This window comes from Phyllostomus discolor, chromosome 3 (genome assembly GCF_004126475.2).
Source record: "Phyllostomus discolor isolate MPI-MPIP mPhyDis1 chromosome 3, mPhyDis1.pri.v3, whole genome shotgun sequence".
NCBI lineage: Eukaryota > Metazoa > Chordata > Mammalia > Chiroptera > Phyllostomidae > Phyllostomus > Phyllostomus discolor.
The window spans coordinates 214,200,998-214,227,615 of record NC_040905.2 but is presented as its reverse complement, the minus strand read 5'-3'; the positions used below and the strand labels follow the sequence as shown (position 1 = coordinate 214,227,615).

Sequence of the window (26,618 nt, the reverse complement as noted above, 5' to 3'; positions counted from 1 at the left end):
TCAGAATGATCGAAGACCTGGAGCTCTCCAACAAGCGGCACTCGCTGGTGCAGACGCTGTCCGGTGGCATGAAGCGCAAGCTCTCCGTGGCCATTGCCTTCGTGGGCGGGTCCCGCGCTATCATCCTGGACGAGCCCACGGCTGGCGTGGACCCCTACGCGCGCCGCGCCATCTGGGACCTCATCCTGAAGTACAAGCCAGGTGAGCGGGGCGCCGGGCCGGCGGGGGTGTGCACCCCTGCCTCCCCACCCGGCCCCGCCCTCCTGACCCCATCCCGGCCTCCGCAGGCCGCACCATCCTCCTGTCCACCCACCACATGGACGAGGCCGACCTGCTCGGGGACCGCATCGCCATCATCTCCCACGGGAAGCTCAGGTGCTGCGGCTCCCCGCTGTTCCTCAAAGGCGCCTACGGGGACGGCTACCGCCTCACACTGGTCAAGCGTCCTGCCGAGCCCGGCGGCCCCCAAGGTCTGTGCCGAGGCCGCCCCCGGGGCCCTGCTCCCAAAACCACGTAGAGCGGCTGCACCCTCGCGTTGCCCCATGAGTGCGGGCTGCTGGGTCCGCCGGCCTGGCCCGCGCTCTCCCCAGGCCAGGGTCTCGCGCCGGCGGCCCCGAGTGAAGCCCCTCCCACTCCCTTGCCCTCCCAGAGCCCGCGCTGACGTCCAGCCCGCCGGGCCGGGCCCCGCTGAGCAGCTGCTCCGAGCCCCAGGTGTCCCAGTTCATCCGCAAGCACGTGGCCTCCTGCCTCCTGGTCTCCGACACCAGCACCGAGCTCTCCTACATCCTGCCCAGTGAGGCCGCCAAGAAGGGGGCCTTCGAGCGCCTCTTCCAGGTGTGGGGGGCAGGGCGGGGCTGCTGCGGGTGGCCCGAGGGTGTGGGGGTAGGGCCGCGGAGGCAGGGCTACGGCCGAGGGGCGGGGCTACGGCGAAGGGGCGGGGCCTCCGACGGGGAGGCGGGGAAGGGCGTGGGCCCAGGCTGCCTGCCTCACCCCGCACCACCTCTCACAGCACCTGGAGTGCAGCCTGGACTCCTTACACCTGAGCAGCTTCGGGCTGATGGACACCACGCTGGAGGAAGTGTTCCTGAAGGTGTCCGAGGAGGACCAGTCGCTGGAGAACAGCGAGGCGGGTGAGGCCCCCCCGAGCGGCGGACAAGCCCCACCCCACCCGGCCTCGACGTGCCCCCGAGGGTCCTCACTCCTCCCCTGTCTCTGGAGGCCCAGGGTCCTGAGTGGGAGCGGGGACCTAGGGTTCCCGGGGGTGAGCCTGGGGTCCCGGGCAGGCCCGCGTGGGCAGGCCCTGCTGAGCCCCCTGCCTTCTTCCGTGGCAGACATGAGAGAGTCCGGGAAGGACGCGCTGCCCGGGACGGAGGGCCTGGCCGCGCTGGGCGACGCGCACGCGGGCAACCTGGCCAGGTGCGCGGGGCTGGCCCAGTCCCAGGCGTCCCTGCAGTCTGCGTCCTCCGTGGGCTCTGCGCGCGGGGACGAGGGAGCCGGGTATGCCGACGTCTGTGGTGACTACCACCCCCTCTTCAACAACCTGCAGGACCCCGACAACGTCAGCTTGCAAGGTGGTGGGCGGCCGGGCGGGCAGGCGGGGCGTCTCCGGGAGGGGGGCTGGGAGGGGGCGGGGAGCGGCCGGCTGAGCCCCGCCTCCCCGCGCAGACGCGGAGGCGGAGGCCCTCTCCAGGGCGGGCCAGGGCAGCCGCAAGCTGGAGGGCTGGTGGCTGAAGGTGCGCCAGTTCCACGGGCTCCTGGTGAAGCGCTTCCACTGCGCCCGCCGCAACTCCAAGGCGCTGTCCTCTCAGATCCTGCTGCCCGCGCTGTTCGTCTGCGTGGCCATGACGGTGGCCCTCTCCGTCCCCGAGATCGGTAGGGCGGCCCGGCCCCGCAGAGGGGCGGCGGGGCTGGTGTCCCACCCGCCCGCGGGACTGTGGCTCCGGCCTCCTCCTGAGCCACTTGGGGGACCCACCCCCGCTCTGTCTGAGACTGGCGGCCCCGGGGGGTTCCCGCCTCCCTGGGCCCGGCCCTGCTTGGGCACTAGGGGTGCTGGGAAGGCGGGGCCTGGGTCTGGGCGGCAGGCAGCACGTGCTCAGGCTGCCCTGCCCCCCCCCCACCCCCCTGCCAGGCGACCTGCCCCCGCTGGTCCTGTCCCCCTCCCAGTACCACAACTACACCCAGCCCCGCGGCAACTTCATCCCCTACGCCAACGAGGAGCGGCAGGAGTACCGGTGAGGCCGCCCGCCTGGGAGCGGGGGTGGGCGGGGCCTGATTCCAGTGCTGGGGGGCGGGGCGCCCATCTCCCCACCTGGACTCATGTCGCGGGTGCCCCAGCTTCCAGCTGTCGCCCGACGCCAGCCCCCAGCAGCTGGTGAGCACGTTCCGGCTGCCGTCGGGCGTGGGTGCCACCTGCGTGCTCAAGTCTCCGGCCAACGGCTCCCTGGGGTCCACGCTGAACCTGAGCAGCGGGGAGTCCCGCCTGCTGGCCGCGCGGTTCTTCGACAGCATGTGCCTGGAGTCCTTCACGCAGGGGCTGCCCCTGTCCAACTTCGTGCCGCCCCCGCCCTCGCCCGCCCCGTCCGACTCCCCGCCGTCCCAGGACGAGGACCTGCCGCAGGCCTGGAACTCCTCCCTGCATCCCACCTCCGGGCCAGGTGAGGGCTCTCGCGGCCACCCGGGGCTGCGGGGCAGAGCGGGCCCCGCTGACCGCCCGCTGTGCCCGCAGAGAACTGGACGTCCGCGCCCTCCCTGCCGCGCCTGGTGCGGGAGCCCGTCCGCTGCACCTGCTCCGCACAGGGCACCGGCTTCTCCTGCCCGAGCGGCGTGGGCGGGCACCCGCCCCAGATGCGGGTGGTCACGGGCGACATCCTGACCGACATCACTGGCCACAACGTCTCCGAGTACCTGCTGTTCACCTCCGACCGCTTCCGGCTGCACCGGTGAGCCGGACGGGAGGCACTCGGGCACGCTGGGCGAGGGGCAGCCCCCCACGGCCTGCGTGACCTCACTGCCCCTCGGCCTCGCCCAGGTACGGGGCCATCACCTTCGGCAACGTGCAGAAGTCCATCCCGGCCTCCTTCGGCGCCGGGGCCCCGGCCATGGTGCGGAAGATCGCGGTGCGCCGGGCAGCCCAGGTGAGCTCCGCCCGGCCCCGGGCCCTGTGCCCCGTGCCCCATGAGATCCGGCCCTCCCCGCCCCCGCCGAGGTCTACAGGGACCCACGGGGCTCTTGGGGTCTGTCTCTGCCCCCAGGTTTTCTACAACAACAAGGGCTACCACAGCATGCCCACCTACCTTAACAGCCTCAACAACGCCATCCTGCGTGCCAACCTGCCCAAGAGCAAGGGCCACCCGGCCGCCTACGGTGAGCGGGGTGCAGTGGGCGGGCCGGGGCGGCTGGCTCGGAGCAGGGCCCTGAGGCTGTCCTTGCTGTGCCACAGGCATCACTGTCACCAACCACCCCATGAACAAGACCAGCGCCAGCCTCTCCCTGGATTACCTGTACGTGTGGGGGCCGGGCGGGGCAGGGCGGGGCGGGGCTGCGGGGCTGGGTGCCGGCCAGGCCTGAGGCTGCCTTGCCCCCAGGCTGCAGGGGACAGACGTGGTCATCGCCATCTTCATCATCGTGGCCATGTCCTTCGTGCCGGCCAGCTTCGTGGTCTTCCTGGTGGCCGAGAAGTCCACCAAGGCCAAGCACCTGCAGTTCGTCAGCGGCTGCAACCCCGTCATCTACTGGCTGGCCAACTACGTGTGGGACATGGTGCGCCTTCCCGCCCCGCCGGTGGGGTTCCCTCGATGTCCACCCCTCTGGCCAGGCCCCTCGTCCCTGTCCTGGGTCCTCGCCCCGCCCCCCCGCCCCTGCCCCGGGTCCCTCCCCCCTGCCCCTCACCAGCCACCCCTGTTCTGGTAGCTGAACTACCTGGTCCCGGCCACCTGCTGCGTCATCATCCTGTTTGTGTTCGACTTGCCGGCCTACACGTCGCCCACCAACTTCCCTGCGGTGCTCTGTCTGTTCCTGCTCTACGGGTAAGGGGGAGTGGGCGGGGGCGGGCGTGCCGCGGGGCCCACCCGCCTGGTGACCGCGCCTGCCTTCCCGCCGGCAGGTGGTCCATCACCCCCATCATGTACCCGGCCTCCTTCTGGTTCGAGGTCCCCAGCTCGGCCTACGTGTTTCTCATCGTCATCAACCTCTTCATTGGCATCACGGCCACCGTGGCCACCTTCCTGCTGCAACTCTTCGAGCATGACAAGGTGGGGCGGCCGGGGCGCGGGCACGGCAGGCAGCTGGGCCGCGGCCACCCGTGCGACCCCCGTGACCTCCTGCGGCCCCCTGGGGCCCCCTGTGACCCTCCAGGACCTGAAGGTCGTCAACAGTTACCTGAAGAGCTGCTTCCTCATCTTCCCCAACTACAACCTGGGCCACGGGCTCATGGAGATGGCTTACAACGAGTACCTCAACGAGTACTACGCCAAGATTGGTGCGGCAGGCGCGGGGCGGGGGCGGGGTCCCGAGGGCCTTAGGGCGGAGCAGGGGCAGGGCAGGGGCGGCAGGGCCCTTGGGGGGGGGCACGGAGACGGGGGGCATGATGCCAGTCCCTGGGGACCAGGGACCTGCCGGAGGGGAGGCGGAGGGGGGCTCGCAGGGCCCCAGGCACAGGCCCTGAGCCGGCTGCCCCACAGGCCAGTTCGACAAGATGAAGTCCCCGTTCGAGTGGGACATCGTCACCAGGGGGCTGGTGGCCATGACCGTGGAGGGCTTCGTGGGCTTCTTCCTCACCATCATGGGCCAGTACAACTTCCTGCGGCAGCCACAGTGAGTGCGGCCGGCGAGCGCGCTGCTGGGGGAGCCGGGTGGTTGGGCGCCGGCAGGACTCTGCGCGCTCTGTCTCCCAGGCGCATGCCCGTGTCCACCAAACCCGTGGAGGACGATGTGGATGTGGCCAGCGAGCGGCAGCGAGTGCTGCGGGGCGACGCCGACAATGACATGGTCAAGATTGAGAACCTGACCAAGGTGGGCCCATGGCGGGAGGGGTGGAGCCCCTTGCGGCCTGCCTTGCTGCTCCTAAGTTCCGGGCTGTGGAAGCGGGGCTGCAAGGGGCGTGGCTAGGGGCGGTGCCAGGGCGGGGCGGCGGGCGTGGCCAGCCTCCGGTCCTGCGCTCGCCCGTGATAGGTGTACAAGTCCCGGAAGATCGGCAGCATCCTGGCCGTGGACCGCCTGTGTCTGGGTGTGCGTCCTGGCGAGTGCTTCGGCCTCCTAGGCGTCAATGGCGCGGGCAAGACCAGCACCTTCAAGATGCTGACGGGCGACGAGAGCACGACGGGGGGCGAGGCCTTTGTCAACGGGCACAGGTGCCGGCGCGCGCCGGGCGGGAGCGGTGCCTGGGCGGGTGGGGGACTGCGCCCCAGCGCTGACGCCGCCGCCTCCCCAGCGTGCTCAAGGAACTGCTCCAGGTGCAACAAAGCCTGGGGTACTGCCCGCAGTTCGACGCCCTGTTCGACGAGCTCACGGCCCGGGAGCACCTGCAGCTGTACACGCGGCTCCGCGGCATCCCCTGGAAGGACGAAGCCCGGGTGAGGGTCGCCCGGGTGCGGGAGGGGCCGGCGGGGAGGACGGCCCTGTGACGCCTGCTGCCCCGCCAGGTGGTGAAGTGGGCCCTGGAGAAGCTGGAGCTGACCAAGTACGCGGACAAGCCCGCCGGCACCTACAGCGGAGGCAACAAGCGGAAGCTGTCCACGGCCATTGCCCTCATCGGGAACCCCGCCTTTATCTTCCTGGTGAGCCCTCTTCGCTTTTGTCTTCTCGGTGAGCCCGGGCGAGGTGGCTGGTGGGGGTGCAGCCGCTAAGCCTGGCTCCGCCCCCAGGACGAGCCCACCACAGGCATGGACCCCAAGGCCAGGCGCTTCCTCTGGAACCTCATCCTGGACCTCATCAAGACGGGGCGCTCGGTGGTGCTGACGTCGCACAGGTGTGGACCCGCCGCCCCCTGCACTTCCCCATGGCGCCCCCCCTCCCCCACCCCGCTCCGGCATTGCACCGCCCCTGCCTCGTCTCGCCCCGCCTCCTGCCCCTGCAGTGCTCTGCCCCAGCCCCGCCCCCTGCACTCCCCCTCCCCTTCCTCCCTCCACCTCTCCCCTCGCCGCACCCCTCCCCTTCGCCCCTCCCCTCTCCGCGCCCCCGTGCTAGCCTGTGGTCCCGCCCACAGCATGGAGGAGTGCGAGGCGCTGTGCACGCGACTAGCCATCATGGTGAACGGGCGTCTGCGCTGTCTGGGCAGCATCCAGCACCTGAAGAACCGGTGAGCTGAGGGCCCGGGGCAGGCGGCGGGCTGTGGAGCCAGGGGCAGGCGGGGCGGCTTCCCTGGGCAGTTGGGGCTGTGGCCATGGGCCTGTCCGGCAGGTTTGGAGATGGCTACATGATCACGGTGAGGACCAGGAGCAGCCAGAACGTCAAGGACGTGGTGCGGTTCTTCAACCGAAACTTCCCAGAGGCGGTGCTGAAGGTGGGCGGGGCCCGGGGTGGGGCGGGGCCCTGGGGGGCGGGGGGCAGGGCCGGAGCGGCCTCCGACCTCCGGACCTCCGTGCCCCCAGGAGCGGCACCACACGAAGGTGCAGTACCAGCTGAAGTCGGAGCGCATCTCGCTGGCGCAAGTGTTCAGCAAGATGGAGCAGGTGGTGGGGGTGCTGGGCATCGAGGACTACTCGGTCAGCCAGACCACCCTGGACAACGTGAGTGCTCGGGCGGGGGGGTGGGGGGCGCTGACCGCCAGACCCTCCCCCACCGACCACCTGCCTCTCTGCCCACCAGGTGTTTGTGAACTTCGCCAAGAAGCAGAGTGACAACTTGGAGCAGCAGGAGACGGAGCCGCCCTCGGCCCTGCAGTCCCCCCTAGGCCGCCTGTTCAGCCTGTTCCGGCCGCGGCCCACACCGACCGAGCTGCGGGCACTGGTGGCCGAGGAGCCCGAGGACCTGGACACCGAGGACGAGGGCCTCATCAGCTTCGAGGAGGAACGGGTGAGCGGGGCCCGAGGGCTGGGTCAGGGTGGCCAGGCCAGCGGAGGCTCCGGAGGCGGGGTTGGTGGCCGCAGGGACTGCTGCTCTAGGGGACAGCAGGACCCCGAGAACGCACGTGGGCACAGGCAGGGGAGACGGACCCACCACCCGCTGCTCTCGGTGGGGAGTAGAGGGATGGGGATGTGGGGGGGGGCCTTGGAGACGGGCAGGATGGGCGGCGACACCAGGCGGAGCAGGGCCCTCGACCCCTGGGAGAGCTCGGGGAGGGGCGGGGGAGGTGGCAGAGACCACGTCCAGCCCTGGGGTGGGGCAGCGCTGGGTGCAGACACGTCCCTGAGCCTGCCCGTCCTCCGCCAGGCCCAGCTCTCCTTCAACACGGACACGCTCTGCTGACCACCAGGAGCCGGCTCGTGGACACCGTGGGGGGCCAGGAGTCAGAGGGTGGCCGGGGCCCCGCTCTGTGCCCCCGGTGCCCTGCCCCCCAGGCCCCGGTGTGGGAGGTCCAGGACCAAGGGCTTCACGCCCCTCCAGCCCCCCCCTGCCCAGGCCGCCCCCCCCTCATTGTGCCAAAGGCTGGCTGGCCCTGGACTGCGACGCCCTCACCCTGCTCTGCCTTAAAGCCCAGCTCTGCCCGGGCCCCCCCCCGGGGGCGACATGGCTGCCAGGCACGTCGGACCCTGTCCTGGTGGGGCCTGGCTTCCCGGGCCGGCTTCTCTCTCGCACCCCGTTGGGAAAGAGGGGGGCTGCCGTGGGCCTGGGGCTGAGGGCGGGCAGGGTTAGGTCCCAGCCCGCCTCTTATTTATTTTGCTTTAGGCGGGGGTGCGCTCATCCTGCTTCCGTGCTGGGGGGCCGGGGAGGGGCTGCCTAGGGGCGGCGGGCTGGATGCCAGGAGTGGTTGTAGCCCCCTCGCCACCCCCCCCAGCTGCCCCTGCTCCCCCACCCAGCTTGGCACCCTGCCCGCCCGCCCACCTGGGCGCCAGACCTGTATATACTGCACAGATGTTTGTTTTAAGTAAATAAACAAAAAAGTCTACACAAGCCTGCGTGTTTGGGGTCGGGTGTCAGGGTAACGTGGGCCCCTGCTGGGCAGACTTGTCTGGGAAGTCCTAGAGCTCAAGGCCCTGCGTGGGGGGAGGGCAGCAGGGTCAGCGGGGAGCAGAGGGCGGGGCTGCACACCCCTCTAAGCCTGATGCTGCAGGTGGGGAGACTGAGGCAGGGGCCGTCCATCCCTTCCTCCCCCCGTCCCCTCAGCCTGGGTTCCCGGAGCTCCGGTTTCTGTGGACAGTGGGTTTGCTGGGCGGTCTCCATCTCATCCTGGCCGTGGGAGGGCTTGCAGGAGGAGGTGGTCTCTGGGTCGAGACCCAAGTCCAGGTAGGAGCGCATGCAGAGGTTGCAGGTGGCATGGGGGCTCCCAGGCCCTGGCTCAAGGAGCTTGGAGATGGGGTGGGCAGAAGGAAGGGTCCCAGGGCCAGTCCCCTTTCACTCCCCACTGACCCCTCCTTTCTGTATTTACCAGCGGTCATTTTCTCTCTCAAAGAGCTCCTTCGCTTTTAGAAATAATCGCTGTGGACTTTGTGGGTTTTAAAAAATATGTGCTTGTCTGTTACTGTCATGTTAAAAAAAAAAAAGATTTTATTTCTTAGAGGGGATGAGAAGGAGAAAGGGAGGGAAACATCCATATGTGATTGCTTCTCGCACGCCCCCTACTGGGGACCTGGCCTGCAACCCAAGCATGTGCCCTGACTGGGAATCGAACCAGCGACCCTTTGGTTCACAGGCCGGTGCTCGGTCCACTGAGCCACGCCAGCCAGGGCCTTTATTGTCATCTTTAAAAATGTCTTATTGTGGTCAAATATTCAAAATACTGTTTCAACCACGTGTACAATTTTGTCATATTTTTTATGCTCAAACGACCCCAGATTCGGCCAGTGGGAGCCCCTCCCCAGCGGCTTCTCCCCCCTTTGACCTGCCCCCCTCTTTGTCTCACTGCCTCGCCCGCAACACGCCCCAGGCCTGCCTTGACCCTGCCCCCATCCCCGTCTGGGTTCAGCCATTTCTCCAAGGGGCTCTGGCTGCCTTAAGGGGGGTCCCCTTGTTGGAGCCCCCGGCGTGGGCCCCGGATGTGCACGCTGCTGCAGGGATCACCCCTCCTCCGCCCTCTCGCAGGGCAGAGCTAGAAATCCCCGTCCAGGTTCCTGCTAAGACCCCAGCACGGCCCACGTCCCCTCGCTGCCCCTGGACAAGCCTGAGTCTCCCTGCAGAACAGGTGCTGACACCTCGCCGGGAGGGACCACAGACAGGGCTTAGGCCGGGGTTTCCGCATGCGGGGGGGGGGGGTGGGGGGGGCCGGGGCCGGCAGCCACGGGCCCTGGTGGCCAACGCTCAGGGCTGCTCCGTGGACGGGCGGGGGAGGCTCAGAGGCACTCACGTGGCTCCAGGTGGGTCATGGGCGCGATCAGGTCTGGTGACCGTGAGTGGCTGGTCTCACCTCTTTAGAACAGCTACTCTGGAGAGCTGGTGAAAAAGCAAAGGGCCAGACGGGTGAGGCTCCCGCGCTGGTGGCGGCACACGTCAGAGGCCGCCTGCAGGCGGTTCCTCCATCCGTCCACACGGGTGCAGGCGTGGGCTCGGGGCGACGAGGACAGACCCGCACGCTCCACATGTCCCAGTCGCTGGGGCTTCCCCCACCACGTGCACCGGGCCCCTGGGGCTGCCAGGCGGGCCACCAGGAACCGGGGACTCACAAAAGGGAGCACTCCCCTCTTCCAGCCCGAAGGCCCCGAGTCCAAGATCAGGGCGTCAGCAGCATTGGTCCCTGGGGCCGGGGGCCCGTTCCGGCTCCGTGCCGGTGAGGGTGGTGGTTTCCAGCATCTCGGGTCCTTGGCTCGTCACCAGGCCCCCACCTGCACCCAGCGTTCGCCCCGGGAGCGCGTCTGCACGTCCAAACTCCCCTTTTCAACGAGGCCAGTCCCGACCGCAGGTAACTTCATCACATCTTTAAAGAACCCCCACCCCCGTCTCCAAATACAGTCCCGTTGCAAGGTGCTGGCGGCCGGGTCTTCAACACACAGATCTGGGGGCAGCACTCGGCTGGTGACACCACGAACCCCCCCGACCGCTGAGACCCACCAGGAGCCTCCACATCCCCCGTGGGTGCACACCCCCGGTGGGTGCACACCGTGTGTGCGTCCCAAGGACACCTCTGGGCCAGCCTGGAGGCCACTGGCACCGCCACCTGGACCGTGCTTCCCCCCCACCATGGCTGAGAGTGTGACCCCACGGGCCAGCCCCAGGCGGCCGCGGCCTCGTTCCGGTTTGTCTCTCGCGGGAAGAGGGCAGCGAGGTGCTCGCGCACGAGCCCTCACACGCAACACGTGCGGTGAGGGGCAGGTGCGGAGGGGCCTGGAGCCTGCTCCAGGACGGCCATTTGCAGGGGGGAGGGGCGTGCGGACCGGGTGGGGCGAGCCCCCCTTTCGTGGAGGAGCCCCTGCGATCCCAGCGGGTGGAGGGGAGCCGGGTGCCACAGTCCGGTCTGCCCCGGTCAGCCCCGGCCAGCCCCGGTCAGCCCCGCTGGCGGAGTGGCCGGTGCTGGGGAGCGCGGTCGTCGTGGGGTCTGGGAAGACGCGCTCACACCTGGTCCCGGGAGAGACCTGGGAAAGCCCGAGAGCAGGGCAGATCCCTCTCTCTGCCACTGGGTGGCGCTGAACTCCCGTGGGCCCCTCCCTCGGGGTGCCCCTGCGGCTGCCCCCCCACTGGTGGTGTGGGAGAGGTGCGGCGAGCCGCCCTTTCGGGGTGGGCAGGTGCACACCTGCGGGCTGGCAGGCTCCCAGACCTCCCCTGGCCTTCCGGCTGAGGGCAGTGTGGGCCGAACCCACGGGTCAGAAGGTTATGGCTTCAAACTGGCCCCTGGTTCCTCCTTTTGGAGGTTAAGAGCAGAAAGAATCTTGCCCTGAGCCCTTGGGAGGGGCCCGGGGCGTGGGGTGCATGAGTGGACACCTGGGCCAGGCCGGTCTCCCTGGGGCAAGTCCGGAATGCAGGCCCCGCCCCGGGCAGGGGCCTCTGCCCGGCAGAGCCCAGCCGGTGGGAGAGGGCGTCCCTTCCAGGTGGCGGCTTATCAGCCTTGCCGGGCCCTGGTAGGCAGGTGGGGAAACTGAGGCAGGGGCCGGGCTATGCACTTCTCCTGCACACCACTCCCCAGCTTCCCGGGCCGCATGCCCCGCCAGACCCCGGGATGTCCACCCCGGGAGGGCAGGGGGGCTCCTGGCGGGGGTGACTGGACCCAGGGCGGCCCCTCCCAAGTGGAGGCCCCTCTCTCCCTGCCTCCATCCCACCCCGCCCCCCCCCCCCCAGGATGGCCGGGTCCCCAGCCTGCCTCCACCGTCACACCCTCGAGCTGGAGCACAGCCCTACCAGCCTGATCCTTCCTCTTCGGTGACTCCCAGGGCGGGCCCTGGGCCGGGGAGGGCGGGGGTGCCCAGGGAGCCTTAAAGAGCCCCGGGTCCCCGCCCTGCCCGCACCGCTGCGGCTCCCGCCATGGCTGAGACGGCCAAGCTCCAGCTGTTCGTCAAGGTGCCGGGCCAGCTGGGCTGGGGGGAGGCCTTGGGGAGGGGGTGCTCTGTGGGGCTCCACTCTCTGGGGCGGCGGAAGGGTGGGGTCTCTGCGGCAGGACCCCAGCGGCCCTACAGAGGCTAGGTGAAGCAGGGTCAGCCTGGGGAGAGAAGGGCCAGCGAGTCACCCTCCAAAGGGGCAGGGGCGGCCCTGTCCCGACACTCAGCCTGGCTGGGGTCAGTGCAGCAGGGAGGTGCTGGACCTGCCAGCCCCACGGCAGGGGGTCCAGGTCTGGGGAGCCCCTCCCCACCTTCAGGGCACGGGGCAGCCAGTGCTGCGGCCTCCGTGCCCATCTGGCGTGTGAATCACTCAGGAAGCAGCTCCCGTGGCGCACCCCACCTCCGAGCCCAGGGCTCTGGCCCTGCCAGGCTCTCCAGACAAGGGCTGAAGGGCCAGGCCCCGAGCCAGGGGCCCGTCCCCCTGCCGGAGCTGGCCCTCAGCCTTCCCCGGCCTCCGGGGACCAAGTCAAGGGCCCTCACCGGCCACTCGCCGAGGCCGTGCCCAGCTGAGCTGGAGCCCCCTGGCATGGCACCAGCCTCTCGGCAGCGGGAGGCCGGGAGCCGCCCAGGCCAGTGGCAGGATTCCTGGGTCTGCTCCCGGCCCTGACACCCCTCCACCCCCGCCCCCCCGCCCCAGGCGAGCGAGGACGGCGAGAGTGTGGGCCACTGCCCTTCCTGCCAGAGGCTCTTCATGATCCTGCTCCTCAAGGGCGTGCCCTTCACCCTCACCACGGTGGACACCCGCAGGTGAGCCCCCGCCCCCGAGGGGACCTCTGCGGGCCTCGGCCCCACCCCCAGAGCCACGACCCCCCCCCTCCCTCGTGGCCGCAGGTCCCTGGATGTGCTGAAGGACTTCGCGCCTGGCTCGCAGCTGCCCATCCTGCTCTATGACGGCGAGGCCAAGACGGACACGCTGCAGATCGAGGAGTTTCTGGAGGAGACACTGGGGCCCCCCGAGTGAGAGCCTGGGCACCCAGGAGAGCACCCCCAGGGCAGAGCCCAGGGAGGGCGCTGTGGGGCTGGCGGGGCTGGCGCAAGAGTCTGAGCCACTGTTCCCCCCCACCCCCCACCCCAGATTTCCCAGCCTGACGCCCTGCTACAGGGAGTCCACCATGGCGGGCAGTGACGTCTTCCACAAGTTCTCCGCATTCATCAAGAACCCAGCGCCCGCGCAGGACGATGGTGACGAGGGTGGGAAGTTGCGGCGAGGGCGGGGGAGCTGTGTTCCCCGCCAAGTCCTCAACAGCCCCCCTGCCCCCGCCAGCCCTGTACCAGCTGCTGCTGCGCGCCCTCACCAGGCTGGACAGCTACCTGCGCGCGCCCCTGGAGCACGAACTCGTCCGGGAGCCGCAGCTGCGGGAGTCCCGCCGCCGTTTCCTGGACGGCGACCAGCTCACACTGGCCGACTGCGGCCTGCTGCCCAAGCTGCACATAGTGGACGTAAGCGTGGGCCTGCGGGCCTGCGGGCCGGGGGCGGAAGGGTGCAGGGGGGCGGGGCACGCCCTGGAAGAGACCCTGACGCGCCCCCGCCCCTCGCCCACCCGCAGACGGTGTGTGCGCACTTCCGCCAGGCGCCCATCCCAGACGAGCTGCGGGGCATCCGCCGCTACCTGGACAGCGCGCTACAGGAGAAAGAGTTCAAGTACACGTGTCCGCACAGCTCCGAGATCCTGGCGGCCTACCGGCCCGTCGTACACCCCCGCTAGCACCCCCACCTCTGCTGCCGCCTCTGCGCACTTGTCTGCAGCCCCATAAAGCCGTCTCCCGTGAGCATGTCCGCACACCCCAGGGACCAGAGGGCCCGAGTTTTGCCACCCCTAAGCCCCCACTGTGGCCTGCTGTTCCAGATGACAGCCCTGAATGACAGTGGCAGAGAGGCCGGTGGGTGGGGCACAGCCCCTCCCCCCATTCGTCAGGGACGACGGGGACTGGATCGGGCTCCCAAACCAGTCAGGCCGGGGCGCAGCGTTGGGATGGCCGAGGAGGGTGGGGAACGGAGCCCAGCCTGGGCACCTCAGGGCTCGGAGCCAGTGGGTGGGGTGGCCCACATTCCTCAGCCCCACCCCGGCTGGCAGGCACCCCATCTCCTGCAGGACCTACTGTGTGCATGGGATGGGGTGGTCAAGCAGGCCAAGTCCTGCTTGGTGGGGGTCTGGAAGAGGGGTACGCCCCATGGGGCGGGAGGGGTCCAGCCCTGGGAACCCGGCCCCGGCCCTGCATGGCCCTCTCAGCCCCCAGGCTGGCCGGGAGAGCCTGGTGGCACCTCCCCAGGGATCCAGGGCCTGGCACCTCTGTCACCTCCTGTGGCCACACACCCAGATTGCTGTGGGTGGGGGATGCCTGACCTCTCCCCCAGCCAGCCCCCCGGAGCCACAGGCTGGCCATGCCCTCTGCATGAGAAATCCATTTATTTGATGCGGAAGGAGCTCAGAGAAGCGGGCTTGTCCTTGCTGGATGGCAGGACAGGTGGGGCATGGGTGACACGGGGTCTCAGCGGCCACCCTCCTCTCACAAGCAAGCTCCCGGCAGGGTCACACTTCTTGCGGCACGGTCAGAGGTCATCAAAATCTACACCACTGGCTGGCTTCTTACTGGGAGAGGAGAGGAGGTGACGTTATCAGGGTGTGGAGGGATGGGCAGGCTCCAGGGCTGGACCCTGGGCACAGGAGGGATGGGCGGAGGGTGGGCGGGTACCTTTTGAAGCCAGGGTTGATGAGGGACTCGCCGGGACACCGCCTCCTGGCCCCAGGTCCGGGGCAGCCTCTCTGAGAATCTGGGTCTAGGGAAAGCAGGATGGGGGGTGGGTGCATCTGAATGCAGTAGGACCCCAAGGCCACAGCCACCTCTACACATAGACAGAGCCCCTCCCTGGAGCTTGAGGCTTATTATGGGGAAACTGAGTCAAAGCAGGGAGAGCATGGCCCCAAACCAAGTCACAGGCGGGAGAGCTACCTGGTAGGAACTGCTGAGGCCCCACTGGCCAAGGGCTCTTCCTGGAGCTGGTGGCCGTCTCCTCCACAGCTGGGGGAAAAGCCAGGCATGAAGGCAGGGGCAGGGGGGCCCCGGGGAGGGAGGCTGCGGGTGCCCACCCCCCAATCCTACATGCCAGCTGCCGTTCCAAGCTGCACACGCGCTCTGCCAGGCCCAGGGTCAATGCCTGCAGCCTGGGGGCCGCTTCTGGGCCCGGCACTTTGGAGAGCTCGAAGTCCAGTGTGGAGGGGCCCCCTGAGACGGTCAGGGTCGCTGCGTCCTCCTGAGGAGTGAAAGTCACAGCCTGCTGCTTGAAGGCTGCCCTGGGAAAGAAGGGGTGCTGAGCGCTGGGGCCAGACCCACCGGCCCCCGACCTACCCTTCCTATGCGCTCAGGTCTCACCTGAACCGGGGAGTGACGTCCTCCGCCTCACTCAGGCCAAAACGGGCTTTCTACGGGGCACGGGGGCTGGTCACCATCTCCCCTTGACCCTAGAACCAGTGGCGACACCCCAAACCTGCCCGACCTAGTGCTACCTGGGACCCCAAACCAATCTTAGGCTACAGCTACAGAGCCCAGGGAAGGGTGCCCAGCCCCCTTCCGGGAAGCCCCAGAGAGCCCCTTTCCACCCCACGCGTGGTCCGCCCTGCAGGCGTGGGGCGCTGGGGCTGCGGGGCGCGCCCGGGAGCCCCGTTACCCACGAGGGCCGCCAGGCCGTCCGGCGGGAAGCAGGTGCTCCAGAGCTCCGCGGCGTCCGTCACACTGCGGGGGAGGGGCTGTCAGGCGGCCCCGCCCACAGCGCTGCCCGCGCCCCGCGCGCGCCGGGGCCCGTCACTCACCAGAGGCTGAAGCCGCCTGGGTCACTGGCCCCAGCTGCCTTCCCCTCCTCGCAGTAGCATACGAAGCGCGGGGGCCCGGGGCCCGGCGGCAACGTGCAGAGAGGCGGCGGCGGCGGCGGCGGCGGCGGCGGCGGCGGGACCATGGCTCTTCTGACAGCCGCGGCCGACCGGGACGGCCACGGCTGCGGGACCAGGGCGCCTGCGCCAGTTGGCCGTTGCCGGAACCGGGGGCGGGGCCTGGGGCGGGCGCCGAGCCGACTGGGGCCTGGGAGGGGCGGGGCTTAGGGCCCCCACGCCCGGCCGGAAGACGTTAGGCCCGCGCGGGGCGGGCGGAGCCGAGCAGGTAGAGCTCGGGCGCCGAGCGGCGCTATCTGGGCGGTGCTTAGTCGCAGGGCCGCGCCCAGGGGCAGGGTGAAGTCGCGGGGCGGGACCTGCGTCGCTAGGGGCGGGGCTTAGTGCGCGGGGCGGGACTCCCGGGATGCGCAGGCTGAGCCCCCGCCGAAAAGCGCGGTCCGGAATCCAGTCCTGTTTTCGGGCTTAACTTCCCTGCACTCCCGCCACCCCGCTGAGCCCCGGGTTCCCGCCTTCGCGTGCAGACCCCGGCCCCGTGCCCAGCCCTGTGCCTTGTCGCCCCTTGCTGGTCCCAGCGGCCTCTCCCTGGCCTCCACACCCAGTCTCTCTCTCCCTCGCCTTGAGATGCAAACGCAGAGCTTCCTAACACTGAGCAAATCGTGAAACATGGACTACGAAAGTGAATAAACTGTGGCAGCCAGGCAGAAAACGTCCTTCACTCACTCGTCCTTTCCTCCCTGTGCCTCTGTGTCCCCGGCCTGGAGCACACTTGGACCGCCTTTTGAGATCCAATCGGTGGGCCAATAAACGCAGGAACTCTTAGACAGTGCCGAGTGCCGTCTGAGCCGGAGGAAGAGCAGGTGCAGCACCCAGGATAGGGGGGTCCCGGGCAGAGGGGGCGGCTCTGCAGAAGTCCCACAGCGGGCTCTGCAAGACGGCGGGGGCGACCACGTGATGGCAACGGGGAGGAAGGCGGGTGAGGTGCAGGCTGGGCTAACAGATCCCTCGTCTGCCTTCAGCCAGGACTCATCTCCCACTTCTCGGCTCACAGCCTTCCGTCCCCCGGGAGGCTCTGCCCCAGGGCCTTTGCTCCTGCCGCCGCCGCCTTTCCCCAGACGCACACGCCCGCTGCAGGTCTCTACTCAGAAGCCACCTCCTCGGCAAGGCCTTCCCTAGTCACTTCACGTGTAGCGTTGGGACCCTGCCCAGCACGTCACGTCCTGTTTCATTTTCCTTTCCCCGCACACGCCACTGCGTGGAGTACATTCTGGTTGCTGGCTGGCTCCAGCCTTTACGGTGGCCCCCAACTATCCCGGTCCCGTGTTGACGCCTTTGTGGATCCTTCCGCCAAGCACGGACCGCACTGAGCAGCCTGCTTCGAGCCAACAGAATATGGCAGAAGCGAGGGCCGGTCACTTCTTCCTCCTTCTTGAGTTGCTCCCCATGACATGAGGCAGCCCTGGGGCGACACCCATGGGCCACAGGACCAACGCCTGCCCAAAGCAGTGAGGGACAGGGCTCAGCCCCCTCCCAGCTGAGCCTGGGTCAGCGGCTCGGCTGCAGCCTTGTGCCAGGGCCCCCGGGTCACCGGGCCCAGACTCTTGACCCCAGAAACGGGGAGCCAACACCTGCTTGCCACCCTCAGTTGCCAAGCTTGGGGGTAGCTTGTGCCTGAGCAGCGGGGGACTAGCACGCTTTCTGTCCCGTGGACGGCCCTGTTCTGTCCTGTTTGCCGCTGTGTCCTCGGTGCTGAGACAGCGCCTGGCGGGCAGGGGTGTTCAGGCGGCGCTGTGAGTACGTGAGTGCGGCGTGGGAAGGTTGAAGGGGGGGCAGGGGAGGCACCCCTGATTTGTGTGTGCAGCCCCACTGAGCACCAGGGGGACAGGGGGCTGAGGCTGTGAGTCCCTGGGGGCAGGGCTGGTGGAGGCTGGGAGGGGCCCCGAGGGAGGCGCAGAGGGGAAATGCCCTTGCTGACACCTCGGTTCTGGGCCGGGTGCGGAGAGCGTGAGGGGCCCCCGCGGTGTCCTGTCCACTCTCCGGTGTGGCTGGGTGTCTGACGGAGACAGTGAAGGCTGCTGAGCACGAAACACTCTGGTCTAGTGGGAGGAGCCAGCCCCAGGACCGGCTTAAACCTTAGACCCTCCAGGCCCAGCGCTCAGGGCCTCAGCAGGAGGTGGTAGGCGGCACCACGACCCTGAAGGGTGTTGGGGCCTGACACTCCGAACCTGTGAGTGTGTGTTTGTAGGGAAAGGGGCTTGTGCAGAAGCAGTTCGGCGACAGGTCTGGAGAGGGGAGATCGTGCTGTGCTGTCCGGACGGGCCCTGAATGTCATCCCAAGAGAGGCAGGGGGACCTCACCGAGCAGGGGAGAGGCCGTGTGGCCACGGGGCAGAGGCTGGGTGGCGTGAGCAGCTCCCGGCCAAGGACGGCGGCGGCCGCCAGAAGATGGGAAAGCCACAGAGGGTCCTCCCCTGGGGCCTCTGGAGGGAGCTGGGCCCTGCTGCCAGCTTGATTCCAGCCCAGGGAGACCGGTTTGGGGCTTCCGGCCTCCAAAACGGTACGAGAATAAATGTATGTTTTAAGCCACTGAGTTTGTAACAATTTGTCACAGCAGCCACAGGAAACTAAAGGAGGGCCTGCCACAAACGTTCGTTCCAAAACACGACAAGAACACTGCCCAATCTACATTCCAGAAAATTACACAAAAATCTAGAAAGTGTAACAAAACCTGTCTTCAACTCCTCAGGCCTTCCGCAAGGGGCGATCCTGCATGATGGGGCTGCGGGTCCAGCTAAGAGCAGGGCGAGGGGTAGGCGGGGCCTCGAAGATGGAGGAGGGGGTCCAAGGAGGTCTTCGGGCAGCCTGGGCGCCTGGTCAGTGTGTGAGGGAGGAAGGGCAGATGGGCATGGGCCATGGCATAGGGCAGCGCAGAGAAGCAAAGGGCGCAGTGGAGCAGCTAGCGGGGTCAGAGGGTGGATGGGCACGGGGTCCCAGGAGTCTAAGGAAGGGCCATGTGGGTGGTATTTAAGCAAAAGATTTCAGAGGAGCGAAGAAAGCCAGCCAAGCGTAGAACTGGCGGAACATTCCAAACAGGAGCAGCTCGTGCAAAGGCCCTGAGGTGGCATGGGGCTGGCGTGCTCAAGGGGCCTGAGGAGGTCAGTACAGGGAGGTAGGCAGAAGGGTCGGAGCAGGGCCGAACAGGGAGGGGCCTGCTGGCCACCCAAGGACTTTGGCCTTTCTTCTCAGTGACACAGGACCCGCTGGGGGCAGCTGGGAGTGGAGGAGGCACGAGCTGAGGGTCTTGCATGCACATCTGGGGGCTGCTGGGCGGAGAACCTGCAGGGGACTGCCCCCGGGGGGCCAGAGCAGGTGGTTCAGGGCGAGACTAGCCGTATGAGGACCTGCACGTCCCGCGGTGGGGGGGGGGGGTGCATGTCGGGGGGAGGCTGCTCTACTCCAGCAGGGAGCTCCTTCCGAGGGACGGCTGTCCAGGAGGCCATGGAGAGCAACCTGCATCCCCCCACTCCAGATCCTTCCCAGGGGACCAGGAAGGGACCAGTTAGCAGGGGACGGCAGGGGACTGGAGCCCAGGGGGTGCCGGGAGCCCAGTGGCCAGCCATCCTGCACCTGTTGCCAGGAGCCCAAGCTATTCCAGTCTCCAGGGGGTTCCTCCCCACCTTCTGGGTTTGGTTTGCCCGCTGCCTGAGGAAGGATGTCTCTTAATACCTGAGATTCAGTGAAAATGAAAGGAATTTATTATTCATTGGAAATAGCACAAACTAAAGTTCCCCGCAAACGCTCACAGTCCTCCCGGCACCCTCCACGTGGCAAAAGGGAGCACTTCCAAAGCCTCGTGGTCCTGACTCTCACCCAAGCCTCATGGTCCCAACCAAGACACCAAAGCCGCGTGGTCCTAAACAGACGCGTGGTCCCAAAACGAGAGACGCCCAGAGGCTGCTGTGCCCCCATTTAAATCCCAGCGCCAGTCTTCCTCTGCAGCCCCATTCCCGGCCCCTCCTACAATTGGCTACAGCTGCCCGCATTCCGGGCCGGTGTGGCCCTGTGGTGTGGGGCCAGTTATCTCCAGGCTCTTCTGGACCTTATTACACATCCCCATTTGGGGCTCCCCTCTTGGCTGCACCCTGTTACACGGTGATCCCCCCTACCCAAGCTGCGGGAGTGCCCATTCTGGCAAAGCCTCCTGGTTCTCTCCCCTTAATGGCTGCCAAGTCTGGGTTTAAATCCCAGCGCCAAGCTTCCTCTGCAGCCCCATTTCTGGCCCCTCCCACAATTGGCCACAGCTGCCTGCATTCTGGGCAGGTGTGCCCCTGTGGTGTGGGGCCAGTGATCTCCAAGCTCTTCTGGACACCGTTACAAATCCCTATTTGGGGCTCCCCTCTTGGCTGCACCCTGTCACAAAGCCTCCCCACCTCTCTGCCTCGACCCCCTGCTGTTGCCTGAAGGCACCATCCACCCCTTCTTCTCTTCACTCAGGTGGAGACTGGGTGACCCCTGATAGATCGACCGATGGGTTTCTCACCTGGAGCTCAGACCGCACCTCTCAGCAGACGCCTCCGCGCGGTGAGGCGAGGCTACCTGTCCAAGGGTCCAGACACGCGGAGAAAGGGCAGGGTGGTGCGCCCCCCCCCACACACAGGGCTTTAGTTCTGGGCTGGTGTCAGGCGGGAGCAAAAGTACAACGAGCCACCACCCAGATGAGACAATTGTCAACATTTTGGTATATTTGCATCAGTATTATTATTTTCTGAACCGTTTACAGATTGTTGTCCTAAATAAAAAAATCAGTTGCTTTAGCAGCAGAAATGGGTTTATTTGGAAGCAATAAAGAATTGTACTTTGAGACACACAAGATATGGCAGAACCACCCGCGAGTCCGGGGAACAGAGGAGGGGACCTTCACTGGCGGCGGAAAGGGGGAGCGGGGCGGGGCAGCCGCACGCAGCGCCCTTTGGAGGAGGCTGGGCGTCCGAAAGAGCGGCTTTTCATTGGCTGCGTTGTGACGGTCTCTTATTGGCTGAGCCGTTGCCAGGCGAGGGGAAAACCTTCCACCTGCTGGGGTAGTAACTTAGAGAAAACACCTGTTAGAGACGCAGGCGGCGCTCCCTGTTTGGGGGGACTGACGCGTGGTGGGGCGAGAGCTCCCCCTGCCGGCCGTCCCCGCTGCCGTCCTGGTTGTGGCTTCCGTTGTTACTTTTCACGAGATCTTGCAGCATTTAGTCCTCAAATTCTTCAGGCTGTGTCTGAAGAACGGTGACGTTGTCCCCCTAAGCACAAAGGCAGGACAGAGTTGTGTACCCCCGCTGGGCGGGGAGGGCCCGGCTCTGAGTTCCCACAGGGGGCACTGGCAGTGGTGGGCAGTCAGGTGAGAAGTGGGGGCCTGGAAGGGGCTCCCCAGACGGAAGGGGCCCGGATGTCTTCCTTCCTGCTGCGGTTTGGGAGGACCCGAGGGCCCAGCCGGCCCCTGCACCCACAGCCACGGCACCCATGGGAGGCCCAGCATGCCCTTGGCGTGGGATCCTGCACAGTGGCCACCACGTTCTCCAGGTCTGGGGGTGGGGTGAGAGCAGCACCCCCAGTTGCAGTGCCCCAGCTCCAGGGAAGTCCCTGCAACACTCCCTCCCAGTGTGGAGCAGAGCCTCAGCCCCTCCCACCCCTGATGCCCCTCCACCCCTGATGCCCCTGCAGGGGCTGGCAGAGCAGGGCTGCACCCAACAAGGGGTCCTGCCCGGGGCCCTGGAACTGGCCATGGAGGGGCGGCCCTTCGGGTCCCTGTCCAGGTAGGTCCTGGGCCACCCCTAGTCCCAGACCCCCGGACCCTCGGCCCCATCCCCCCCCCCCCCCCCCGACAAGCAACAACGGCCTGCTGGCTTTGGAGGGTGTTTATTTCTCCGAGAGGCGGTGCTCTCTGGGGAGCTCTGTGCACGAGGCGGGCGGGGGCGTGCTGCCGAGAACCCCCCTCGCCCCCGGTGCCCCCGGCTGCACGCCTGGCTGCAGGCAGGGCGGCAGGTGCACAGGATGGGCGGCGCCCTCTCCGCTCCCCGGGGTGCCGCTCCGTCCTGCCCCACAGCTGCCTTCTGCCCCACCTGGCTTCTCTGGCACCAGCCCTCTCACCCCCGAGACGGAAGACCCCCACGGTGTGGCCCTGTGGCCAAGGGGGGCCTCCCCGGGTCAGCAGGACACGGGGCACTGCACCATCTGGGGTCTGGGAGGGGCGTCCGGACCGCCCACGCTGACTCACCTGGGAGAAGGCGCCAGCACACCGGTCTGTGGGGAAGAGTGGGGACCTGAGAAGCCCCCCAGGGTCCCCTCTCCTAGGGCGGGGCCTCCCTGCCTGCAACCTGACCCCCCTGGCCCTGACAGGCTGACCTGGGCAGCAGGGCGCCCTGGCCAGGGTTCTGGCCCACTTGGGGTGCCAGCAGCTGCACCTTCTGGGAGCCGCAGGAAACAGCTCTGGGGTGCAGGCTGGGGGCAGGGGGCTGGTGAGCAGAGGGTGCAGGGCGGGGTGGGGGAAGGTGGGAGAGGGGCTGGGGGTAAGGGAGTGGGCAGGGAGGGCGGCCAGGAGGGAGGGGTGAGGAGGGGTCCCAAGGAGACACTGACTCCTGCCCTGGGGTCAGAACTTGCCGGAATGGGCCCTGGCTGGTGTGGCTCAGTGGACCCAGCATCCACCTGGGGCCTGGTTGGACTCCCAGTCAGGGCACACACCTGGGTTGCGGGCCAGGCCCCCAGCAGGGGGCGCATGAGAAGCAACCACACACTGATGTTTCTCTCCCTTTGTCTTTGCTTCCCCTCTCTCTCTCTCTCAAAATAAACAAATAAAACCTTAAAAAAAAAAGAACGTGCTGGAATGTGCACGTGGTCAGCACCCCAGCCAGACGGCAGCAGCGAGGTGAGGTGGTGGCGGGGGCTGCCCGCCCACCCACTGTGGAGCCGCAGCAGACACCCCTGACACCCCTCTTCCGAGTCCGGATGCTCTGCACCAACAGGGGTGTGTCGTCCGCGGATACCACCTGGCTGGTGGGGGTCTGGGCCGCGGCTGCGGGGGTGAGAGCCGCTGAGGCGAGGGTCCCTCAGCCGGCACAGCCCCAGGGCCCCGCCCTGCCTCCACCCTGGGAGCCCTGTCCACTGCCCGCTGGCCTCTGCCTCTGGCTGCTGCCCCCACCCCCTCTGCTGAACCGCCTGCCCAAGGCAGCTGAGGGGCCTGCTGGCCTCCCCCGCCCACCTGCCCCCAGTGGCTCCCCCCAACCCCTGACCCCGTACAGGCTAAGCCGGGTCAGGAAGGCGTGGTCAGGGCTGGGCTGCCTCCAGGCCCCGCCCTGCCTGCCCCCGTTCTGCCCCACGAGGCCCTGGAGCGGCTGGCCTGCCCGCCAGAGGGACCCGCTGAGACGGCTGGAGGCTGGGCTTCACCTGCAGGGGCCCAGGGACCTTGGGCACTCCGGAGGCCAGAGTGGGAGGGGCTTGTCCCCAGCCCACTGGGTCGGTTTGTCGCAGCGGGAGGAGGGAGGGCGACCCTGAGGCCTTGTTCCTCCTGGTCCCTGCAAAACCTTGTCTCCGCCTGACCCCAGGGCGCTCGTCCTGCACCTGCCGACTGCCCCGGACCCTCAGCCTCGCGTGGCTGGGGGCTTCCTGGTGCCTGTCCCTACTGCTGACCCAACCCGCCTGCCCCACCCCAGCTTGTCCGTCCTCCCAGACGCCCTTGGAGCAGAGAGGGGTGGGGAAGCAGAGGTCCAGAGCAAGTCCGGGCGGCCAGGGCCCTGGGGAGCCGGCCAGAGGAGGCCCAGGGAGGCGGCGGGTGACCGGCCACAGACAGACAGACACAGACAGACAGACAGGAGCCAGGCTGCTGACTTGCTTCGGGGCTTTATTCTCAGAGGCAGGGCAGAGCTGAGCGGGCGGAGGGGGTGGCCGGTGGAGCCAGGGCTGGGGTCCCGGGGGTCTCAGAGGACAGCAGAGCAGGGCAGGGTGGCGAGGTCCTGAGGATGGACACCTGGCCGAGAGAGCAGGACCCACAGGTGGAGCAGGCAGCCCACCCCCCACCCCGCCCGGTACCTCGTGCCCTGACGTTTCTCAGCAGAGGGCACCGGCCTCCCCTGAGCTCCGCACCCCATGCCGTCCAGCCTCCAGCCCCTCCTCCCCCAGCTGCCTCGCTGCACCCCTGGGGAGCTCCCGCCTCCCTGGACCGGCCCCTGTCTGCTGGGGCTTCCTTGCAGGGCAGGGTGGGGGCTGCTGGGTGAGGCCCGCCCTGGCCCACTCACCTACTGGTGTCCTTCCACGCACTTATCTGCCAAGAAAGAAGTGGGGACGGTCAGCACCCGGGCCAGGGCCACCGCCCCCACTCGCAGCCCTGGGGAGTCGGCTGACCCTCAGAACTGTGACTCTGGCTTTCCTCCCCACCCCCCCCCCCGGCTCCTGCTCCTGCAGACAGAGGGGTGCTGGCCCCACTGCCCTCGGGGCAGGCTGCCCGACCCCCGGGCCCCGCACCAGAGCCGCCATGCGCTGCTGCCCCTGGGCCCGCCACGCCTGTGCTCCCTCGGGCACCTGCCCCCCACCCGGCTGGGGACCCCCGTGTCCTGGTGGCTGGCCCGGGACCTGGCTCACATGGTGGGAGCTTGGTGAATCTGGGGAGGGGGGTTTCCTGGAGAAGGACCCTCTTCCCTGCCCCCTATGGGGGGGGGGAGCAGGCCAGGCTCATGCAGTGAGGGCAGACCGCCCCCCTCTGGAAGCCCCGCTGCTGGTCAGTGGGTGGTCTGGCTGGACACCCCAGGCCCCCCGCATCCCCTGAATCAGGAGACTGTCCGCCCCTAGCCCCGCCCCGCCGCTCAGCAGCCGCACCGGTCTGGGGCAGGAAGACGATGGTGTCGTCCGGGAAGCCCTGGGCCTTGGCGAAGGCTGTGAACTTGTCCTTCACTTCCGCCCGGGGGGTCTGGGTGCGGCCTGGGTCGGGGGGGAAAGCAGGTGCGGGGGTGGGGGGGTGGTCTCTGCACCCCCGCCCCGCCCCCACCCCCACCCGGAGGCCCCGGGTGCCCGAGGGTGGGTGCCTACTGTAGAGGGTGGCCATGTGGAAGTCCTGGCCGGGGCCCTTGGTGCCGGCGGTGTGCAGCAGGGCGTACTCCCCGTAGTCTGTCTCCACCACCCGCACGTCGTTCACGCTGCCCCAGTCTGTGGGCCCACGAGACCACCCCGGTCGGGACCCCGGACCTCTGGCCTCGGGAGGGGGCGCCCTCTGAGGATGGGCCGCCCTCCCCGCCCCTCCCCGCTCAGGCAGCTGGCCAGCCCACCCCCAACCCCCCGCCCCGCTTCCTGCCTGCACAGCCTGTGACCTCTGCCAGGCAGGGGCCAGGGTCCCCACACCAGAAGTCCTGGGGGCCAGCACACAGGCAGCCTCAGAACATTAGGGGTTCTTGGGGCCACCGCCACCCCTCCGGCTGGCCGGGGAGAGGACAGGTGGCCCAGTGGGGAAGCCACCGCCGGGAGGGAGGGAGGACACCCCGTGTGCCGGTGGCTCTGGGCACCCTGCCCCTCCAGCAGGGAGGGGACTGCAAAGGACCCTCCACCCTGGTGCAGGGAGGGGCCCGGCAGGGGGCGGTCCCAGAGTGGATCCCCGGTCCCCCACGCCTGAGCGTGTGGCGCTGGACCCGAGGAGCCTCGTGGCACGGCCACCGCCCTGCTCACCCACCAGGGGGTGTCGCCCGGAGAGGGACCCCGGCCTCCCCGGAGGGGCCCACTCACGCTGGCTGGTGTAGCTGTAGCAGCCCGGGAGGCCCGAGGGCCACAGCAGCAGAGTCCGCGTCTCACACTGGTCCTTCCTGCGGGCAGGTCACCTTCGTGTCAGGACCAGGCCCGGGGGTCCCTACACCTCACCCACAGTCAGGGGGCCCTCGGCCACCCGCAGTCCCACCTCAGGAAGGTGACGGTGAGGTTGAGTCCGCCGTCCGCGGTCGGCGCCACCAGCGACGTGCACATGGACAGGGCTGCCTTTTTCTCTCGGAACCAGCTCGAGTTGGAGGCGAGGCCCGCGGTGAACCAGCGACCCAGGAACTGCAGGAGAAGGCCCCTGACCAGTCGGCCAGGACCCTCTCTGGGCCCCCCCCGGCCGGGCCGGGAGTCCCGTCTCCAGCCCGCCCCCCGCCCCGCTGAAGGCCTGCTGCGCTCCACGCCGCTCCTACCCGGGGCAGGCCGGGTGCCACCTCCGCCCAGCCCGGCCCGGCCCGGCCCAGCCCATCGGTGGAGCGGGCGGCAGAGGGCGCCCGGGGCCGGTTTCGGAGGAGCTGGGACGAGCGCCGCCGCCTGCCGTCCCGAGCTAGGCTCTGCGACGACGCTCCGGGCAGGGGCGCAGGGTGCGGCGGGAGGACCAGACCCCCTGCGTGCCCGCGCAGCCCCTGAGCGCGCGCGCGCCCCGCCGGCTGTGTGTGAGCGCGCGGGGCGCGGACCCGCACGCACTCAGTTTTCTGTGGCCGGCCCGTGCGCCAGCCCGTGCACCGTCGCTGTGTACCGACCCCGTGCACCGACCCCGTGCGCCGTCTCCGTCCGCGTGCTCGCGCCCGGGGTCGTGTCCCAGGATCCGTCCTGGGACTCAGGGGTGGAATGTGTGCCCGTTTCCTCCCGGCGTCAGGAGTCCGGAGGGGTGACTGTTTGGATGGCGTGGGTGCGCAGGTGGCCCGCGCGCCTGCATGTAGCGGGCGCGCACTTGCAGACACAGGTGCTTCCCTGCGGGTCGGGACACCTCCGCCTCTCCAGGGTGGGGAACTGCCGCCGCCCCAGGGGCGCCTCGGCCGCTCAGCCTTCTCCTCTGCTCAGCTACCCGCTTCCCAGGCAGACAGCGCTGCGGCAGAGCCCCCTCCCCGGCAGCCCTGTCCCGCCTCAGGCACCGGGCGGGGGAGCACCTCACCTTGTCCTGTTGGAAGTTGGGCTGCAGGGATACCTGGGCCTCGGCCCGGGTCTGCGGGACCCCCAGGACCCCCAGCAGGACCAGCCCCACCCACAGTGCACGCAGAGCGGCCATCCTCCGGGAGCTGAGCAAGCGTCCCAGGCCTGGCCCCAGCAGTGTGGGCGGAGAGAGGGAGGCGGGCAGGACAGGCGGGAGCTGCAGGGGAGACCCCTAT

General features: G+C 68.6%; 4 protein-coding genes across 15 annotated transcripts in view; 2 read left to right on the top strand and 2 right to left on the bottom strand.

Annotated features, from left to right (window-relative positions):
- The window catches only part of ABCA2 (ATP binding cassette subfamily A member 2), a 19,829-nt gene extending 11,780 nt beyond the window's left edge, over positions 1-8,049 (top strand). For 3 of the 4 annotated variants that reach the window (XM_036022469.1, XM_028505584.2, XM_036022472.1), the window contains 27 exons: positions 5-201; positions 288-470; positions 650-834; positions 1,010-1,130; positions 1,332-1,571; positions 1,666-1,872; positions 2,129-2,231; positions 2,335-2,654; positions 2,726-2,939; positions 3,029-3,134; positions 3,252-3,363; positions 3,440-3,500; positions 3,585-3,759; positions 3,910-4,025; positions 4,103-4,250; positions 4,354-4,477; positions 4,680-4,812; positions 4,893-5,010; positions 5,170-5,348; positions 5,429-5,570; positions 5,640-5,774; positions 5,862-5,965; positions 6,203-6,295; positions 6,397-6,499; positions 6,588-6,725; positions 6,805-7,011; positions 7,369-8,049. In XM_036022469.1, coding sequence (XP_035878362.1) covers positions 5-201; positions 288-470; positions 650-834; positions 1,010-1,130; positions 1,332-1,571; positions 1,666-1,872; positions 2,129-2,231; positions 2,335-2,654; positions 2,726-2,939; positions 3,029-3,134; positions 3,252-3,363; positions 3,440-3,500; positions 3,585-3,759; positions 3,910-4,025; positions 4,103-4,250; positions 4,354-4,477; positions 4,680-4,812; positions 4,893-5,010; positions 5,170-5,348; positions 5,429-5,570; positions 5,640-5,774; positions 5,862-5,965; positions 6,203-6,295; positions 6,397-6,499; positions 6,588-6,725; positions 6,805-7,011; positions 7,369-7,404 — 4,000 coding nt within the window. In that variant the 3' untranslated portion in view covers positions 7,405-8,049. The remainder of the gene's footprint in view (positions 1-4; positions 202-287; positions 471-649; positions 835-1,009; positions 1,131-1,331; positions 1,572-1,665; positions 1,873-2,128; positions 2,232-2,334; positions 2,655-2,725; positions 2,940-3,028; positions 3,135-3,251; positions 3,364-3,439; positions 3,501-3,584; positions 3,760-3,909; positions 4,026-4,102; positions 4,251-4,353; positions 4,478-4,679; positions 4,813-4,892; positions 5,011-5,169; positions 5,349-5,428; positions 5,571-5,639; positions 5,775-5,861; positions 5,966-6,202; positions 6,296-6,396; positions 6,500-6,587; positions 6,726-6,804; positions 7,012-7,368) is intronic. The other variant, XM_036022471.1, reaches the window with a different exon arrangement.
- On the bottom strand, positions 372-26,618 carry PTGDS (prostaglandin D2 synthase). 7 transcript variants are annotated; one of them, XM_036022491.1, is made up of 8 exons: positions 26,405-26,618; positions 25,415-25,554; positions 25,246-25,322; positions 24,559-24,675; positions 24,349-24,450; positions 23,769-23,797; positions 5,682-5,687; positions 372-384 (listed from the first exon to the last, which is right to left on the bottom strand). In XM_036022491.1, the coding sequence occupies exons 1-6, from the start codon at positions 26,516-26,518 to the stop codon at positions 23,772-23,774; spliced, it is 576 nt and encodes a 191-aa protein (XP_035878384.1). In that variant the 5' UTR covers positions 26,519-26,618; the 3' UTR covers positions 372-384; positions 5,682-5,687; positions 23,769-23,771. The 7 variants fall into 7 exon arrangements, with proteins under 7 accessions (XP_035878384.1, XP_035878386.1, XP_035878387.1 ...); XM_036022493.1 differs by lacking the exons at positions 372-384; positions 5,682-5,687 and adding exons at positions 4,500-4,515; positions 6,779-6,785 and having other exon boundaries at positions 23,772-23,797; XM_036022494.1 differs by lacking the exons at positions 372-384; positions 5,682-5,687 and adding exons at positions 4,503-4,515; positions 6,779-6,789 and having other exon boundaries at positions 23,772-23,797.
- On the top strand, positions 11,483-13,324 carry CLIC3 (chloride intracellular channel 3). Its single transcript, XM_028525073.2, has 6 exons — positions 11,483-11,580; positions 12,256-12,365; positions 12,450-12,575; positions 12,694-12,800; positions 12,883-13,058; positions 13,166-13,324. The coding sequence occupies exons 1-6, from the start codon at positions 11,545-11,547 to the stop codon at positions 13,322-13,324; spliced, it is 714 nt and encodes a 237-aa protein (XP_028380874.1). The 5' UTR covers positions 11,483-11,544.
- Positions 13,437-16,214, bottom strand: PAXX (PAXX non-homologous end joining factor). 3 transcript variants are annotated; one of them, XM_036022487.1, is made up of 7 exons: positions 15,428-16,214; positions 15,290-15,350; positions 14,991-15,040; positions 14,721-14,906; positions 14,571-14,639; positions 14,313-14,397; positions 13,437-14,209 (listed from the first exon to the last, which is right to left on the bottom strand). In XM_036022487.1, exons 1-7 carry the CDS (start codon positions 15,568-15,570, stop codon positions 14,207-14,209), a joined length of 597 nt encoding a protein of 198 aa, XP_035878380.1. In that variant the 5' UTR covers positions 15,571-16,214; the 3' UTR covers positions 13,437-14,206. The 3 variants fall into 3 exon arrangements, with proteins under 3 accessions (XP_035878380.1, XP_035878379.1, XP_035878378.1); XM_036022486.1 differs by having other exon boundaries at positions 14,721-14,911; positions 15,428-16,212; XM_036022485.1 differs by lacking the exon at positions 13,437-14,209 and having other exon boundaries at positions 14,313-14,911.